Here is a 19,592-nt window from a genome sequence, read left to right as displayed (position 1 = left end):
CAGAAACAACCGTTGAACAGCAGCACTTTTTCCCATCAATGAAAAGGTGCAATCCAAAAAGTGATGCAAATGCAATGCAACAATAGGAGAGTCATGATGGCGTGTGATAAAGAAAAATCAAACACAGAACTAACCCAGTGCAATCATGCAACAAACCTATTGTGTGATAAAGTCCTAAAACATTGTAGAATTATAAACTTACTACAAATCCCATGGCAACGTCCTATGGAATCCTGAGTTTGTAGCATAGTATATAAAGCACTAGAATGTGCTGATTTTGCCCAAAAGATGACTGAGAAAGGAGAGAGAATAATGATTTTTATTTGGATCCTCTAAGAGTCTTTGGATCACGACTCACCTCCCCATACTAGAATTCTAGCCAAAACCCAATAGATTCCTGTGGCCCTGCTGGTGATCTTTCTTTCAACAAAGAACAGCAGAGCATCTGTGTGTGTTCTTTAAAATAATAAATGCTCAATTAAATCAGCACAGCTCTACCAAAAAAACCCTTACATAGTGTAAAAAAAATGAAAGAATGAATATGTAAATAAATTATTGAATTGCAACAGTGAACAGTATAACTTCAGGTATGCTGTCAAAAGTATGTGAATGTCTTTTATTTCTGTGTGAAAATGACTCATGTAGGAGGAAAGGAAAATAGGAACCTGAGATCTCAAGTTACTGGACTCTTAACTTGGGTAGATTCCTGGTATTCTGAAATTCTGCTGAATCCCACTTTTGTTAATAAAATGGCAACAGAAATAAAAACAGAGTGATGCTTTCTTCCCACATACCCCTCTCGACTGGTATGAAAGTATTTATAGATTGCTCTTCTAAATCGTTGACTAAATGTGCCAATGATTATGCAGACAGTGTTAAATTGATCCCCAAAGAAGTATTCAGCAAAGCAGATAAGCTGGTTGGGGAGGAGAGAATATATGTTTCACATCTTCAATTCCTTTTAGGATGAGCATAAGGGTTTTCTTGGCAAGATTTGTTCAGAGGGAGCTTGTCAGTGCCTTCCCTGAGTCTGAGAGAGTATGACTTGCCTGAGGACAACCAGTGGATTTGAATTCTGTCCTTCAGAGGTAAACCCACCTTGGGTAAGTCACCCTCTCTCAGTCTCAAAGGAAGGTAATGGCAAACTCTTGCTGAGAACACCTTGTAACAGATTTGCCTTCATGAAGCAAAGGCATTCTGGCACAGTGGTTCGGAAACTTTCGTCCTCCAGATGTTTTGGACTTCAACTCCCAGAAGTCCTGGCCAGTATGGCCAATGTTCACAAATTCTGGAACCTGAAGTTCCAAACAGGCAAGATCAAGGGGCAATTTTAGCTTGAACAGAAGTGAATAGATCAATCTAGGAACCAGGACAACATCCATCACGAGGAGTGTTATGTTCATTCTGTCTTTCTGCCATAAATGATGATCAAGCCAGCTGACGTCAACCAAATGGAAACTGGCATTTAAAATGAACCAAAGCACCAATATAAATTAGTTAAAAAGACTTCAATAAAATTAAGGCATCAACTCCACCCATCAGTTCAAACCTATTCAACAAACTGGCAAGCCAGCTCAACACCCAAAAGACTAGCTGGAAATTCTGTTAGTCCAATAAAATGAAATTTAGTACAGTAGAGTCTCACTTATCCAACATAAACGGGTCGGCAGAATGTTGGATAAGCAAAAATGTTGGCTAATAAGGAGGGATTAAGGAAAAGCCTATTAATTTTACAAATTAAGCACCAAAACATCATGTTTTACAACAAATCAACAGAAAAAGCAGTTCAATACACCATAACGTTATGTAGTAATGACTGTATTTACGAATTTAGCATCAAAATATCACAATGTATAGAAAAGATTGACTACAGAAACACTGACTACTAAAAGGCAGACTGGATTGGATAATACAGAACATAGGATAATACAGAAAATTGGATAAGCGAGACTCTACTGTAGTATACAAGTCAATAATACTGCAGGGTATAGGACTTTTAGACAAATATAGAATATGTATTTATTTTATGTTAGAACTAAATTAGGCATCTGCTGCTAAGAATAATATGTGTAGACAAGGAAGATGATGTGAACTGAGAAGACTAAGTTGAAGATGTTGGAAGAATTCAGTACTTACTATACAGTATATGACGTGTTTATATTGATTGTGTATGGATTGTTTACTGTTTACTCATAGATATGTTAACTGTGTCATTAATAAACATAATTTTAAAAAATAAAACAAACTTTTCCAAAGACAACTTCATAAGTGTTTATCCATTCATCATTTTTAATCCATAAGAGTTGGCAATCAAATCTATACTATCTCTGGCCAATGAATTCATATAAAGGTGTATAATTTGAAAAGAATTGACAAAAAAATTGCCTCCCCCCCCCAAAAAAAAACAAAACCCTGGATCAATGCAGGAATAGGAACTCAATGTGGAGGCAGTGATCAAAAGGCAGAGATATTCTAAATTAAGAAGAAAAAATAACAATACTTTTGAGATTTGAAAACTGAATTTCATTGTTTGATTTTTAAGCAGAAGTTTACATTTTATTTAAGAAAAAATGGCAGAGCCCCCAGTGGCACAGTGGGTTAAACTGCTGAGCTGCTGAACTTGCTGACTGAAAGGTCGGCGGTTCGAATCCAGGGAGCGGGGGAAGCTCCCGTTGTTAATCCCAGTGTCTGCCAACCTAGCAGTTCGAAAACATGCAAATATGAGTAGACCAATAGGTACCTGCTCCAGTGGGAAGATAACAGCGCCCCATGCAGTCATGCCAGTCACATGACCTTGGAGGTGTCTACGGAAAACACCGGCTCTTCGGCTTACAAATGGAGATGAGCATCAACCCCCAGAGTCAGACACAACTAGACTTAATGGCAGGGGAAAATCTTTACCTTTACTACCTTGGCTGTTAAAGTGGAAAGTCCATTTTAAATTTGCGGGATTGGGGGTACAGTGGTGATTGTCTTGTGTGGGACTTGAGTGTTTATTCCTGTTGTGTTTTTGTACTTTCTTCTGTCTTTTCTTATTGTTGTAGTGTTTGTCTTATTAAAACACAATAAAAAGTATGGACGGGGGGAAAAAGACAAAAGACGAAGAAGAGAAACCCAAGAAAGAATTTTAAACCACAGATAGTTAGGAAACAGATTGTCAGGAAAGGTTTTCAATCAAGAAATTTAGTGCTTCAAAAGCTCTAAATGTGAATCACATTTCAGTACTGAGACCTCCTCAGAGTTTCTTACAAGTTCACTTCTAAGTCAATTAGAGAATTTGTCTCACACATGTGGCTTCTTAGACAGCAAAAAAAGGACAAAAGAGGAAGAGAAACAAGAATGCAGGAAACAGGACTGAAAATTCATGACTAATTCATTCCTAAAATACATGTACATGTAAGTAAGTGCCTTTTGTTTTTTCATATAACTAGGTTGTTAAAAATTGACAGCTTCAGCTAAAGAAGCAGAACCGGTCAGACACATGGTTGCTTTGAAGAGGAAACTTGAGCGAGATGTATCTGAGTCCACACATGGGATGTGCATTATTTCTGTGGTACATCGTATTTATGTATTATTTTAAAAGGTGGGGGAAATGTGACCTCCACTATGTTATTGGACAGCGGATCCCTGCAGCTTTAGTTCATGTTACCAATGATGAACAATGCTGGTTGCACTCCTTAAGCTAGTCTGCTTCTGTTGGGTGCAGTGATGAATGCTTCTGGTGAAACAAATCCATGTGGTAAAACTCACTGCTTACTGATAAACCTGAGAAAGTGATGCAACTTCCATTGTATTTATCAAGTTAGAGCAAAATGTAGTATCTTAATTTTTCTCCACTGATTAAACAAGGACAATAATTGAGGTGGAGTTGTTTCCTCTCTCTGTTCTGTGCAAGAACTAGGTCTAGTCCTTTGGTGCTGTACTAGAACTAAATGATGTAATAAATGTGTTACAGCCTTTTCACTGATAGGATCCAGTATCCCCTCACAACTAAGGCCAGAACTGGAACCTCAACTAATTCTACCCAAACAACTCCCTGCTAGAAATTCAATTCTACCAGCTTTCCACTGGCTAAAAGGGGCATCTGGCTGGAGTGACATCCCGTCCCGCAGACAAGGCTGATGGCAGATGGATTCCCAAGGCTTATATCAAAGTGTACAAGTATGAGAACTGTACAAACAGATTAACAACAAAGGAAAGTTCACTTCCCCACTCCATTCTCAGATTCTCTGTCTTTTTCCAGGCTGAAATTACAAAGTTAACCCAAAAATATCAGACACTAATACAAGTCACTGAGCCTTTCTGTATCTTTGGACACTGCTAAGAATTGGCCACAAAACTAACTAGCCCTGTGTTTTCATGGGTCATAGAATCATAGAGTTGGAAGAGACCTCATGGCCATCCAGTCCAACCCTTGCCAAGAAACAGGAAAATTGCATTCAAAGCACCCCCGACAGATGGCCATCCAGCCTCTGTTTAAAAGCCTGCAAAGAAGGAGCCTTCACCACAGTCCGGGGCAGAGAGTTCCAGTGCTGAACAGCTCTCACAGTGAGGAAGTTCTTTCTAATGTTCAGGTGGAATCTCCTTTCCTGTGGGTTGAAGCTGATGTTCCGTGTCCTAGTCTCCAGGGCAACAAAAAACAAACCTGCTCCCTCCTCCCTATGTTGTTGTTTATTCGTTCCATTGCTTCCGACTCTTCGTGACCTCATGGACCAGCCCATGCCAGAGCTCCCTGTCGGTCGTTGCCACCCCCAGCTCCTTCAAGGTCAAGCCAGTCACTTCAAGAATACCATCCATCCATCTTGCCCTTGTTTAACCCCTCTTCCTTTTTCCTCCAATTTTCCCCAACATCATTCTCTTCTCTTTTCTGTCTTCTCATGATGTGGCCAAAGTACTTCATCTTTGCCTCCCTATTACTTCCCTTCACACAAAGCATTCACCTCAAACCCACTGTGAGCAGTCCATACTACGGCCAGTTCTGAAGCAGAAGCACTGCTTCCAGTTGTTAATCTGGACGAGAAGAACAGCAAGTGTGCGATGAATCTTTCTGGAAACTCCAGAAAGACCTCGTGTGATTTGACATGTGGAAAGGCAGATCCAGGGTGATCCAGTGTTCACACACCAGAAAGACACACCGTCGTTTCTCTGGCCAAAAGAAGTTTCCCAGCAACGCCTTGCTAGTGGTTGCTTCTGGTTATATTCTATGGCCAGTCACCCGGTTATGACCTTACGGAAGTGATGCCACCAACAAGACCCTACTGTGGAGTTGCTTTTTGTCAGCAAGGCAGAAGTGGTGCCCAGGAGAAGAGGACATTGGTTCCAATATAGCATTTGCCCGGCCATCTGTGCGGACTGCAGAGGGGATTCAGGGCACTACCACACTGTCAACTTCTTTTTTGTGGACTCCTTGGAGCTTCAGACTCTTTTGCCTGGTGTAGATGCAGCCGAACACTCCAAACCCATCTTCCTGGGAGCAGATGCTCAGTTCACTGCTCTCTCTCACACATATAGGACTTGCATTGGTTGATAAAATAGGCCAGCCAATCTTTATATTTTCATCTAAATATTAAAGAAGCCACCCAGGGAGCTGAACTCTGCCCAAAACTGTTTTAGCACCTGGAGTAACTCTTCTAAAATTCAGACTAAAGCAAAACATTTTCCCCCAACTCTCCCAGATAAATGGCTTTTCTCCATTTACTTGGGCATAAAGATCTACCACTGCTAACCAGATATTCTGGGAATTGTCTTCCAAAGAGCTCACAAAAATGTAGCTGGAGCAATCATTTACTAGAAACATGTGTCAGTGTATCCTGCGAGCATGCTAGTAAATCAAAACGTGGATTTTTGTGTGGATTGTTCAAGTGAGTTGAACTGAACTATATAACTGTGAGTCTGCCCTGGACATTCTTCCATTTTTATTACAGAATGAAACATAATAAGCAATTCTTTCAACATGTTTGAACTGCATCTTTTTTGGCTTCTACTTTTGTTTCCCACTGAAACTGAGATTAATCCAAATTATTCTTAGCATTTATAATGGTTCTTTCCTGGAGCCCCCGGTGGCGCAATGGGTTAAACCCTTGTGCCAGCTGAACTGCTGACTGAAAGGTTAGAAGTTTGAATCCGGGGAGCGAGGTGAGCTCCCGCCTGTCAGCTTTAGCTCCCCATGCGGGGACATGAGTGAAGCCTCCCACAGATGATAAAACATCAAACATCCACATGTCCCCTGGGCAATATCCTTGCAGATGGCCAATTCTCTCACACCAGAAGCGACTTGAAGTGTCTCAAGTTACTCCTGACATGAAAAAGGTACTTTCCTGAGTGTTTAGCATATTTCACAAACATTATCCTAATAATATTTAAAACAGGGATGGGTAATTGCCACCCCTAAATGTTTCAAACTTTAACTTGCAGAAAACTGAGCCATTACAGCCAATGGCAAGGAACCGTGGGAACTGTAGTTCTGAATATCTGGAGGCTTCCTACTTATCTTTCACCAGGAAGAGTAGTAGTACAATGCCCAGGAGAACATTACAGGAAGGGATAAGTGTACTGTACAGAAAGCATTACTGATGCTTGGAAAAAAATGATTTTGCTAAGACCATTGATTCACTACATTTTTACAAGTTCATGCCAAACAGCAAAGCTCCAAAATTAACATTTCTCTGTGTCCTTTCTAAATGTCTTAGCACCCCAAGAACCATTCCCAGGCCAAGATATTAAGGGAAAAACAGCAAGAAGAGGGAGAGAAGCCCAAGGCCTGAAATTGGAGGGCTAACTTGGGTAAGGGGTCTGAGTTACTCAGTTGCCCTAAACTGACCTGAGTAAAAAAAGGTTGGTGGGAGGATAAGAGGAAAGGGACCAGCCTATTTTCTCTTGGGAAGACATTACACAGCCTTGAATCAGTCACCAAGAAAGCATTTTATAATTTCAAAGTAGGAATCATACAGTCACTGGTCCATATACAGCCCTTTGCAGATTTTGTTCCATCTGATAATTTCACTGAAAAATAATTAAAATAGAGAGTGGGAACCTTTTTTGAGTCACAAATTGGCCATAGGCAACCAAGTCCAATATAACAAATAACCTGTGAGAAAGTGCTTCTTCAATGATTCCCTGTTGCAACTGGGGTGCCATTGTGGTCTGCCAGAGATGAAAGGAGACAAAAACTGCCTTCCAACTTGTGGAAAGTGTCCACTCTGATATACAGTAGAGTCTCACTTATCCAAGCCTCGTTTATCCAAGCCTCTGGATTATCCAAGCCATTTTTGTAGTCAATGTTTTCAATATATCGTGATATTTTGGTGCTAAATTTGTAAATACAGTAATTACAACATAACATTACTGCGCATTGAACTGCTTTTTCTGTCAGATTTGTTGTAAAACATGATGTTTTGGTGCTTAATTTGTAAAATCATAACCTAATTTGATGTTTAATAGGCTTATTATCCAAGCTTCTGCCGGCCCGTTTTGCTTGGATAAGTGAGACTCTACTGTATATATTTTCCTACTAAGTCCAGGGACTGTGTCCACCTTTCAGAGATGCAATGGAACTAGTGACCCTTATTAAAGTAAAGAAGTATAGCTAAATCTAACTGGAGGACCATTTCCATCTTCCTTCAACATAATAGCAGATGACCATCAAAATATCACAAGCCTGCCGTGATGGAAAGAGCCAGGTAACAGAAAAGAAAGCAGAAAAAATATGACGGTGCTGGTTATCTACTAGCCATTCCTTTACCTTTTATCTTTTCTAGTACATCCACTATATATCCATCCAAGTGTCAGAAAGAGATGATGTACAGCTGCCAAAGCAAATACCATATATCCTCAAAGCCACCTGTACATCATTCCATAATGGGTAGTGAAGAAGTAATGCTTCTCTCAAGGGAATCTTCCATCTAAGGATCCACATGAGACCATGGGTATCCAGGACAGGTAGGAAAAATAACTACATTTGCACCGAGATTGCTGGCTGCTTTGAGACTTAGCACTTTTTTTAATCTCCTGAAAGGCTGAACGCCAAACCACAAATGAGGAACCTTTACAGCCTATTGCAACATTTGGACCTGCTAAAAATAAGCAACTAGAAGCTATCTTTTAGGCCTCTTCCACACTGCCCTTATATCCCAGTATCTGATCCCAGATTATCTGCTTTAGAATCATAGAATCATAGTAGTTGGAAGAGACCTCATGGGCATCCAGTCCAACCCCCTGCCAAGAAGCAGGAAATCGCATTCGAACTGAATTATAGCAGTCTCCACAGTCAGATAATCTGGGATCATATCCTGGGATATAAGGGCAGTGTGGAAGCAGCCCTAGTTGCTTATATCAAGGTCTTTCCATACAACACTTAGCTCATGTCAAGTCCATTGAGCAGCAGATTCCACTGTAAGGACTGACCACATCAAGAGGTGAGTGAACAGGCAGAGTGGAAAAAGACTATTGTGCAGTAGTCCAGTGTAAAAGAACTTCAGAATCTGTGTGCCTTTAAAAGATGAATTTTCACAACTTTTCTCTTGCAGATTGATTAACTACACATGCAGAAACATTCTCTTCCATGCATTCTACCAGTGAGTACAGAGAAAATACAAATACAAAAAGGTACATAATGCAGTAGCTGCACTGAAGCAAAGCAAATTGGTGTCTGCAACAGAAAATTACTGGGTTTGGACCACAACTTCCAAAAACTCAGGCCCCTTCTACACTGCCATATAAAATCCTTATTATCTACTTTGATTTGGATTACTGTATATGGCAGTGTTGACTCAAATGTTCAAGTTCAAAGCTGATAATGTGGATTATCTGCTTTGATAATCTGGATAATATGGCAAGACAGAAGGGAGCTCACATACCCTATGGTCATTGGCCTGCTCAGTGTCTGAAGAGAAGATTATATGAGGACCCACACTTCCCATTGGAATATTGCCTAGAGTCCTATCAGAAGGAGGAGGAAAGGATATGTGTTAGAAATCTAAGGCCCTTTCTACACTGCCATATAATTCAGGTTATCAAAGCAGATAATCCACATTATCTGTTTTAAACCAAGGCTGAATCTATACTGCCCTATATCCAGGATCTGATCCCAGATTATCTGTTTATCCCAGATTATCTGGCAGTGTAGATTTATATAATCCACTTCAAAGCAGATAATCTGAGATCGGATCCTGGGAGATAGAGCAGTATAGTCAGCATGACCACTGATGTATGTTTTCCAAACCTTGGGAACAAGATGACTATACTTTGTCTCTTTTTTCATAATCAATTTGTTTCATAAAGATCAAGTAGACAGAACATATTGTAAAGAACAAAAATAACTTTCGGGCCTTGCATCGCACATTTTAGTGCAAATATTAAGACACAAATAGTGTTCAATTCAGCAAGTATTGCAGAATGTCATGCCACAGTCCACTTCAAAAAGGGTCATGACATGCAGCTGTTAATAAAATGCTGTAGTATATAAAAAGCCACATGTTAAATTCATAAAATATATAGTGGTTTATTTGGATGATTTTAAAGTGATTTCACTGTGGAATTTAGCTTGACTGGGACACACATCCAGAGAGTCTTCGTATCTGAAAGTCTTCTTTCTAGGCAATGGCTTTGGCTTCAGGTAGGAATGCCTCCCAGTATTTTTGGTCAAGGCCGTTTTAAGACAGTAAGGGCCCTTCCACATTGCCATATAACCCAGAATATCAAGGCAGATAATTCACAATATCTGCTTTGAACTGGGTTATCTGAGTCCACATATTATAATAATAATAATAATAATAATAATAATAATAATAATAATAATAATAATTTATTTATATCCCACCCCATCTCCCCTTGGGGATACAATCCAGTTCAATGAGGATTTTATATAGCTGTGTGGAAGGGGCCCCGCATCCTTAGCAATCCAACTAAAATATATGTTATCTCAAAGCAGCTGATATCTTATGGAGGTCATTCTGCTATGGCATTCCAAACATTCACAATGAAATGTGTTACAACTTGTGCCTACAAGCCTCAATAAAAACTACAGCTCCACCTAGTTAATTTCCTTCTCCTCCCTCCATTTCTCCCAGATCATTTACTGTAATGATTTTGTCGTTAATTTAGCTTTCGGGGAGAACATTGGCGTAACATTTCATTTCTATGCAAGTAACCCAAAATGTCCAGGATTGAGCTGATTCTTCAGGTCACTAGAAGTTAAACTGCTGAAGATGAGACACGATGGCTGAATCTGCACTGTAGAATTAATACACTGACACTATTTTAACTGCCAGGGCTCAGTGCTATGGATTCATGGCAGCTGCAGTTTTACAAGGTCTTTAGTCTGCTCTGCCAAAGAGTGCTGGTACCTCACCAAAATACAATTCCCACGATGCAGTTAAAATCAAACGGTATTAATTCTTCAATGTAGAATACACACATCCCTGTATCCCAGAATATCAAGGCAGAAAATCCCACAATATCTGCTTTGAATTGGGTTATCTGAGTCTACACTCAGATAGTGTGGGATTTCTTGCCATGATATTCTGGGATATAGGGCCTTGTAGAATGGCCCTAAGATACTCATTAAACATTGACAGTCCCTGGTATGCTTTTTCTGCAGAAACTTGGTACATGCACTATCTTCAGTTGTTCAGTAACAGCTTGTTCTCAGATAAAGGTAGAACTCAGACTTCCAGTGCAATCATACAAATGTGTTTCCCTGAGTTCAGTGACATTTCCTCCCATGTAGGTGTGCCTGGGACTGTAGCCAAAGAGTGTTATCTCTACATTGTAGAATACACTTTGATGCTACTTTAACTGCCATGGCTCAATGCTACGAAATCATGGGAGTTGTCATTGGTGAGGAAAGCACTCTTTGGCAAAGAAGGCTGAAGACCTTGTAAAACTACAACTCCCATGTTTCCATAGTGATGTCAAAATGCATTAATTCTAAAGTGTAGATGCACCCTTAGACACTGCTAGGATAGACTAGCTGAAATACATTTTATGTTAATCATGGCTAATGGAAGTCCCATGGATCAATGAGGTCTTCATGTAAGTCTGAATATAACTTGAAAGATTTCCAGCAAACTTTTCTAAAGTGCAAATCTAAATACTGCACACTTTTAAGGAATTAAGTCCCAAAAATTAACTCAATCAGTATTACGTTGGAACAAACATGTTCAAGATCCATTTACGCAACAGAAATACGTAAAACAACATGTTTAGGAGCAGCAAATACCACTTAATCTCATGGTATAATATTATCAAGCAAGAAAGAGGAGAGAAAACAACAAAAACATTTTGTTCAACATCCATAAATTGTATGTTAACTTAATTACATGTAATAAGAAGTATAGTTTAATAAGAATCACATGAAAGACATGAATTGTTCAAGAAGAAATAAAAGGCGGGGAAGAATGTCCCAGCCAAATGCAGCTGATACCTAAATAGAATTTGTATAATTCAGTCTTGCACAAATCACTCCAATTAGTTATATTGAGAGCGGGACAACCGTCCGCAGGCCCCTTCCACACTGAATTGGATTATATGGCAATGAGGACTCAGACAATCCAGTTTAAAGCAGATATTGTGGATTATCTGACTGGATATTCTGGTTTATATAGCTATGTGGAAGGTCTCCTAATCTTATCCATCTCAAAAGCACTGGTTTGTGACTCCAGGATCTTCAGGGAGGATTCGTATATATTTGCAGGATATTGATCTGGAGAAATTGGTGGACATTATGTCTGAAGAATGGAAAGAACTTGGGAAAACAAGTTTGTTAATAAAGTCCTAATTCAGAGATTGGAAGCCCGAGGCAAGAGCCAATATGGTGCAGTGATTACAACATTGGACTATATGAGAAGAGTCTTATCACATTGAGGAATTTCCCAGTTGTGGGAAACTTCGGCCTCTTTTCAAACACTGAGCTCATCACATGAGTTGAACTACTTCTGGTTGTTATGCATAGCCCTCCATGGTTAAAAAGAGGCAGAAGTGTCCTGAAAGGAAGGAACTCCATCAATCAACCTCATCACATTGAGAACGATCCCCCTGATAGGTCATTTCCACCTCTTTTCAGCCATGGAGAGGCTTGGAGCTCATCACATGTTTCAGAGTTGAAAAGAGGCAGAAATATCCTGAAAGAAGGGGACTCTGAACACGGGAAAGCAATCATGTTCAGAGCTCCTACCTCTTATCACACTTTACTTGCATCTTTACAACTGAAAAACAGACAGGATGAGAACCATCAAAAGTTTTCCATCCTGTTTTATTGCACAATCATCAGCACTCTCTTGCACCCTATAGGGGCCACAGTGGCGCAATGGGTTAAACACTTGTGCTGCTGAACTGCTGACCTGAAGGTTGGCAGTTCGAATCTGCGGGATAGGGTGAGCTCCTGCTGTTAGCCCTAGCTCCTGCCAACCTAACAGTTTGAAAACATGCAAATGTGGGTAGATAAATAGGTACTGCTTTGGCAGGAAAAGCATAAGATGCTCCAAGCAGTCATGCTGGTCACAGGAGCAGGAGGTGACAACACAGGCTCCTTGGCTTGGAATGGAGAAGAGTGCCTCTCCCAGAGCCAGCGATGAATGCCGGCTCCACAGCCGGAAATGAAAGGTGAAGCCTTTGCCTTTGTGTGTGTGTGTGTGTGTCTCATTGTATTGTAACAAAGCATTGAATGTTTGCTTGTATCTGTTTATATACTGTAATCCGTTTTGAGTCCCCATGGGCAGAAGGGTGGAAAGTGTTATTGTTATTATTATTTATTGATGCAGAACCATGGAAAGAAATGGTTTTAAACTGGTGTCAGTCTCCTTTAACGTAAGGGGCTTTGGGCAGGGCAAGGGATCTCTTCCTTTCTGGATGTTGTTGTTTCTCCTGATTTAAAACAATAAAAGTAATACTGACCTGGTGATGAATGTAAGATGAATATATTGCCAGTTCTTAAGTTTCCATCTATATATATAATAAAAGGGTAATGAAATTTCGGCCTAGGACAAAACAGCAAAACTACACATCCCAGAAACACTAAACTTGGCAGCACAACCCCTCATGCATGCCTCTACGTTCATACAACAAAAAGCTCCAGCTACTCCAGAAAACGGCCAGGCTTCGAGACTGCAAGGCTATTCACTGCTATCCCACCTGGCCAACAAAGGATTCCCATAAGCCACAGCAACGCGTGGCTGGGCAAAGCTAGTCTATATATATAAAAGAGTGATGGAATTTGAGCACCGAGCAAAACAACAAAACTAAACACCCTCCAAACTCCAAATTTGACCACAGAATCCATTATCCACGCCTCCAGGTTGAAACAACAAAACATCGGGTCAGAACCTCCACGGGATCCACTCACCCCACACTCCTCCAAAACAAGGGCTGGAGAGGGAATGGCCAGCTTGGCCTTTCCCCTCTCTCTGTTACCCCTCCTCCCATGACGTCACAACGGCTGTTCCCCCGCACGCGCCCTGCCCGCAAGCCCCGCCCCCTGGGAGCCGGAGCCACAGCTTCTCCTTCTGGCTGCCTCCTTCCCCTCACTCGCCACCATCATCAGGATCTCTCACCAGAGCACCCTCCTCAGCTTCTTCCCCAAGTCAGGGAAAACGCCAGCCAAGCACACCCACGACGAGGAAGTCACAGGTACCTCCTCCAGGCCAACTTGAATACCATTGAATAGCCTTGCAGCATCAAAGCCTGGCTGCTTCATACCTAGGGGACTCCATTGTTGCCCAACTTCAATACCATTGAATAGCCTTGCAGCATCAAAGCCTGGCTGCTTCATACCTAGGGGACTCCATTGTCGGCCAACTTGAATACCATTAAATAGCCTTGCAGCATCAAAGCCTGGCTGCTTCATACCTAGGGGACTCCATTGTTGCCCAACTTCAATACCATTAAATAGCCTTGCAGCATCAAAGCCTGGCTGCTTCATACCTAGGGGACTCCATTGTCGGCCAACTTGAATACCATTGAATAGCCTTGCAGCATCAAAGCCTGACTGCTTCATACGTATGGGGAATCCTCTTTATGCCACCTTCCATGCCACGAAGAAAACCCCACTAAGGACTACGCCACTACAGCTAGTGATTATATAAGAGGGGTGATTCCCTACTCTTAAAGGGCTGGCCACCCATGTTTTCCCCTCTCAATGTGATGAGGTTGTCAGGGAGGTTGGTATGGAGAAGAGAAGGTTAAGAGGGGGCATGAGTAAAGTTTAAAAGGCTGTCAGAGTGAAGATGGCACAAGTTTGTTTTTTTGTTACTCCAGGCACTAGAATATGGAGCAATGAATTCAAAATACAGGAAGAGAGATCCCATTGAAACATTAGGACGATCTCCCTGATGGGAAGAGCTGTTTTGAGAATGGGAATGCCTTGCATCAGGGTGTGGTGGAGTCTCCTAAACTGGATGACAAACCCCAGCAACTTTAGGAAACACAGTCCATATTGAGGAATGCAGGAAATTGTAGTACAGCATCTGAAAGACCTCATGATTCCTGCCACTATTCTGTTACTATGCAGTACATACACACGTGCACACACCCATTTAAATTAGTTTTAAGTACCTAAGCCAGACTGGAAGAAGTCAGAATTTGTGAGTTTATGCATCTATGGCAGGCATGAGCAAACTTGGGCCCTCCAGGTATTTTAGATTTCAATTCCCACAATTCCTAACAGCCTTAGGCCCTTTCCTTTTCCCCCTCAGTTGTTTAAGTCAGTGTTTCTCAACCTGGGGGTCAGGACCCCTGGGGGGTTGCAAGGGGGGTATCAGAGGGGTCCCAAAAAACAGTATTTTCTGTTGGTCGTGGGGGTTCTGTGTGGGAAGTTTGGCTCAATTCTATCATTGGTCTGGTTCAAAGGGCTGTTTGATTGTAGGCGAACTATAAATCCCAGCAGCTACAACTCCAAAATGCCAAGGTCTATTTTCCCCAAACTCCACCAGTGTTCAAATTTGGGCATATTGAGTATTTGTGCCCAAGTCTGGTCCAGATCCATCATTGTTTGAGTCTACAGTGCTCTCTGGATGTAGCTGAACTACAACTCCAAAACTCAAGGTCAATGCTCACCAAACCCTTCCAGTATTTTCTGTTCACCATGGGAGTTCTGTATGTTGAGTTTAGTTCAGTCCCATCATTGATGGAGTTCAGAATGCTCTATAAACTATAAATCCCAGCAACTACAACTACCAAATGACAAAATCAATCCCCATCCCAATGTCCAACAAACCCTTCCAGTATTTTCTGTTCATCGTGGGAGTTATGTGTGTAGAGTTTAGTTCAGTTCCATCATTGGTGGAGTTCAGAATGCTCTATAAACTATAAATCCCAGCAACTACAACTACCAAATGACAAAATCAATCCCCATCCCAATGCCCAACAAACCCTTCCAATATTTTCTGTTCATCGTGGGAGTGCTGTGTGTTGAGTTTAGTTCAGTTCCATCATTGGTGGAGTTCAGAATGCTCTATAAACTATAAATCCCAGCAACTACAACTCCTAAATGACAAAATCAATCCCCATCCCAACCTCACCAGTATTCATGTGTGCCAAGTTTGGTTCAGTTCCATTGTTGGTGGAGTTCAGAATGCTCTATAAACTATAAATCCCAGCAACTACAACTCCCAAATGACAAAATCAATCCCCATCCCAATGCCCAACAAACCCTTCCAGTATTTTCTGTTCGCCATGGGAGTGTTGTGTGTTGAGTTTAGTTCAGTTCATCGTTGGTGGAGTTCAGAATGCTCTATAAACTATAACTCCCAGCAACTACAACTCCCACATGACAAAATCAATCCCCATTCCAATGCTCAACAAACCTTTCCAGTATTTTCTGTTCATTGTGGGAGTGCTGTGTATTGAGTTTAGTTCAGTTCCATCGTTGGTGGAGTACAGAATTCTCTATAAACTATAACTCCCAGCAATTACAACTCCCAAATGACAAAATCAATCCCCGTCCCAATGCCCAACAAACCCTTCCAGTATTTTCTGTTTGCCATGGGAGTGCTGTGTGTTGAGTTTAGTTCAGTTCCATCGTTGGTGGAGTTCAGAATGCTCTATAAACTATAAATCCCAGCAACTACAACTCCCAAATGACAAAATCAATCCCCATTCCAATGCCCAACAAACCCTTCCAGTATTTTCTGTTTATCGTGGGAGTTCTGTGTGTTGAGTTTAGTTCAGTTCTATCGTTGGTGGAGTTCAGAATGCTCTATAAACTATAAATCCCAGAAACTACAACTACCAAATGACAAAATCACCACCACCCAAACCCCAATAGTATTCAGATTTGGGCATATCGGATATTTGTACCAAATTTTGTCCAGGTAATGAAAATATATCCTGCCTATCATTTACATCATGATTCATAACAGTAGCAAAATTATGAAGCGGGAATGAAAATAATTTTATGGTTGGGGGATCACCACAACAGGAGGAACTGTATCAAGGGGTCAGGGCATTAGGAAGGTTGAGAATTATTGAGGAAGACTGAGAGTTGTAGTACAACGTTTGGAAGACTTCATGATTCCTGCCACAGTACATGCCCCTAAGTTTGAACCAGACTGGAAGAAGCTGGAACGTATGAGTTTATGCATCTATGGTAGTAGGCATGGGCCAACTTGGAGGCTGCTTCCAGGTGTTTTGGACTTGAACTCCCACCCTTCCTCACCGCCTCAGGCCCCTTCCTTTTCCCCCTCAGCCGCTTAAGCGAAAAGGAAAGGGCCTGAGGCTGTGAGGAAGGGTGGGAGTTGAAGTCCAAAACACCTGGAAGCAGCCTCCAAGTTGAATATGAGCGACCCCCGAAGCCTTACCCAGGAGCAGGAGGCGGTGCGTCTGCTTGTACTCCCTCTTCTCGACTTTGAGGCTCTTGTCGATGATCTTGCTCCGGTTGCGCTCGGCTTTCTCCTGGAGCCGCAGGTGGGTCTTCCACTCTCCCCCGCGACCCGCCATCTCGGCCTCGCCCGCGACGTGGGCAGAGATGGGCAGGGGGTCCCCGCCGGAGCGGAGGCTGTAGCACATCCCCATCGTGGCCGGGAAGGAGGGAGCCAGGGCGTCCCACGGACGAGCCTTCTTCCACTAACTCCTGCCCGCTGCCCGCCTTGGCGCCCACGACGTCTCTTAAGGTGGATCCGCCTCCCAGCGCGCATCGGACACGCTCTCTCTCTCTCTCTTTCACCCTCTTTTTTCGCGTTAACCCTCTTCTCCAATAAACAATAAGGCCGTTCTTTTCCCCTATCTACACTGCCACATACAATCCAGATTATCTGCTCTGAACTGGATTGCGACGGCCGACAGGAAGCTCTGGCATGGGCTGGTCACGAAGAGTCGGAAGCGACTGAACAATCCAGTTCAAAGCCGACAATCTGGATTTTATGTGGCAGTGTATTAGGACCCTTGGATAGGACAGTGACTCAGGGTGTATCTTGGAAGGTTGAGAAAGTATTCCTGGGAAGAAGAAAAAGAAAGGGAGATATTACTGAGTGGATCACTTGATATCACAGTGAGGGCAGGATAGGTAGACATAACATTTTACCACTCAAGTTGTGTTACTGCTACACAGCCACAGTGTTGAGGGAGGTTTCTTCAGGTCACTTGAAATATCTAATTGTTGCTACTCTCTGCTTTGAATGTTTGCCTTTGCTTGTTGGTAACTGCCTTGCCCACAGAGAGATAGAGTGAAATATTATTATTATTATTATTATTATTATTAATACACTTTATTTATATTCTGCCCTTCTCGCCAAAGGAACTTGGAGTGGATTATAGCATACAATTGAAGGGAGATGTCGACAAGCTGGAATGTGTCCAGAGGAAGGCAACTAAAATGATCAAGCCCTATGAGGAGCGGCTTAAAGAGCTGGGCATGTTTAGCCTGCAGAAGAGAAGGCTGAGAGGAGACATGATAGCCATGTACAAATACGTGAGGGGAAGTCATAGGGAGGAGGGAGCAAGCTTGTTTTCTGCTGCCCTGCAGACTAGGACACGGAACAATGGCTTCAAACTACAGGAAAGGAGATTCCACCTGAACATCAGGAAGAACTTCCTCACTGTGAGGGCTGTTCGGCAGTGAAACTCTCTCCCCCGGACTGTGGTGGAGGCTCCTTCTTTGGAGGCTTTTAAGCAGAGGCTGGATGGGCATCTGTCGGGGGTGCTTTGAATGCGATTTCCTGCTTCTTGGCAGGGGGTTGGACTGGATGATCCACGGGGTCTCTTCTAACTTGATTATTCTATGATTCTACAAACAGACACAGGCAAGCACTCAATGCCTTGTTGTTACAATGACATACAATGAGACACAAATAAACAAAGCCAAAGGCTTCTTTTATTTCCGGCTGTGGAGGTGGTGCTCATCTCTGGCTCTGGGGAAGGTGCTCTTCTCCATTTCCAAGCCCAGGAGTCTGTGTTGTCTATAGACACCTCTTGGTGTGTGTCTGGCAAGACTGCTTGGAGAGTCTTTTTGTCTTTTCCCGCCAAAGCAGTACCTATTTATCTGTATGTCTTCAAACTGCTAGATTGGCAGGGGCTAGGGCTGACAGCGGGAGCTCACCCCGTCCCATAGATTCAAACTGCTAACCTTCAGGTCAACAGTTCAGCAGCACAAGGATTTAAACCATAGCATCACCACAACAGGTATTATTATTATTATTATTACAGGTCATTATGCACTCTTTAGTGTATTGCTGCATTTCTGACACAGAGGAAAGGATGGAAGGGAAGATGGCAGCAGGAAACCCATTTAAATCATATACAGGTAGTCCCCAAGTTAAGGAAAAAGATAGGTTCTGGAGGTTTGTTCTTAAGTTGATTTTATATGTATGTTGTAACAGGTACATTTTGAAGTGTAACTCCAGCTATGTGTGTGTGTGTGTATATATATATATATATATGTGTGTGTGTGTGTGTGTGTGTGTGTATGTATATGTATGTATGTGTGTGTGTGTGTGTGTGTGTGTGTATATATATATATATATATATATATATATATATATGGGGGTTCTTTCGAGAGGATAGGGAAGGGTTAACACCCCTGTGGTGTCTGTTTTGCTGCTTGTGCCCCTGTTCAGAATATTTCACCTCACTTTCCATTCTTGTGAGAATTGGATTTTGAAAAATGTGGCTTGTTGTGAAAACAAGGATTGGCAATAAAGCTTCAGTGGAGACACCTTTTCCCCACAATAACTCTTTCAGGAGTGAATTTCTCTCACTTCCTGTTGTCTCATCCTCATTCCTAACTGTGAGCCATTTGTAAGTTGGATGTTTGTTACTCGGGGGCTCCTTGTACAGTTATAGACAGTAACTTTTGTGTCAGCCCTCCTCATAGGTCATCTTGTGCAGTTAACACTACTCTAAAAGGTTATCTGACAGGAGTCCTTAAAGTAAGGCCCGTGGGCTCAAAGTCATTTACCTGCCCGCACCCTAAACTTTAGTGTTAGGGTTGACCTAAATCTGAAATGACTTGAGGACACACAACAGCAATCCTAATTAACTTTTGACTCGCCCATCCCATTGAAATACTGGTATGTTTATGTTGGTTAAGATTGTTCGTCATTTTAAATATTGCATTGTTCTTTCATCTTTTTGCACTACAGATAAGATATCTGCCATGTGCATAT

General features: G+C 41.9%; 1 protein-coding gene across 2 annotated transcripts in view; it reads right to left on the bottom strand.

Annotated features, from left to right (window-relative positions):
* Positions 1-17,019, bottom strand: part of gnas (GNAS complex locus) — a 250,385-nt gene extending 233,366 nt beyond the window's left edge. For both annotated transcript variants that reach the window (XM_062978978.1, XM_016997356.2), the window contains exon 1: positions 16,791-17,019. In XM_062978978.1, the coding sequence (XP_062835048.1) occupies positions 16,791-17,004 (214 nt within the window). In that variant the 5' untranslated portion in view covers positions 17,005-17,019. The remainder of the gene's footprint in view (positions 1-16,790) is intronic.
* Positions 17,020-19,592: the final 2,573 nt, after the last annotated feature.

Source organism: Anolis carolinensis, chromosome 4, assembly GCF_035594765.1.
Source record: "Anolis carolinensis isolate JA03-04 chromosome 4, rAnoCar3.1.pri, whole genome shotgun sequence".
Classification (NCBI taxonomy): Eukaryota; Metazoa; Chordata; class Lepidosauria; order Squamata; family Dactyloidae; genus Anolis; species Anolis carolinensis.
Note: the sequence above shows the minus strand (reverse complement) of the source record. Positions and strands in the feature narration are given on the sequence as shown.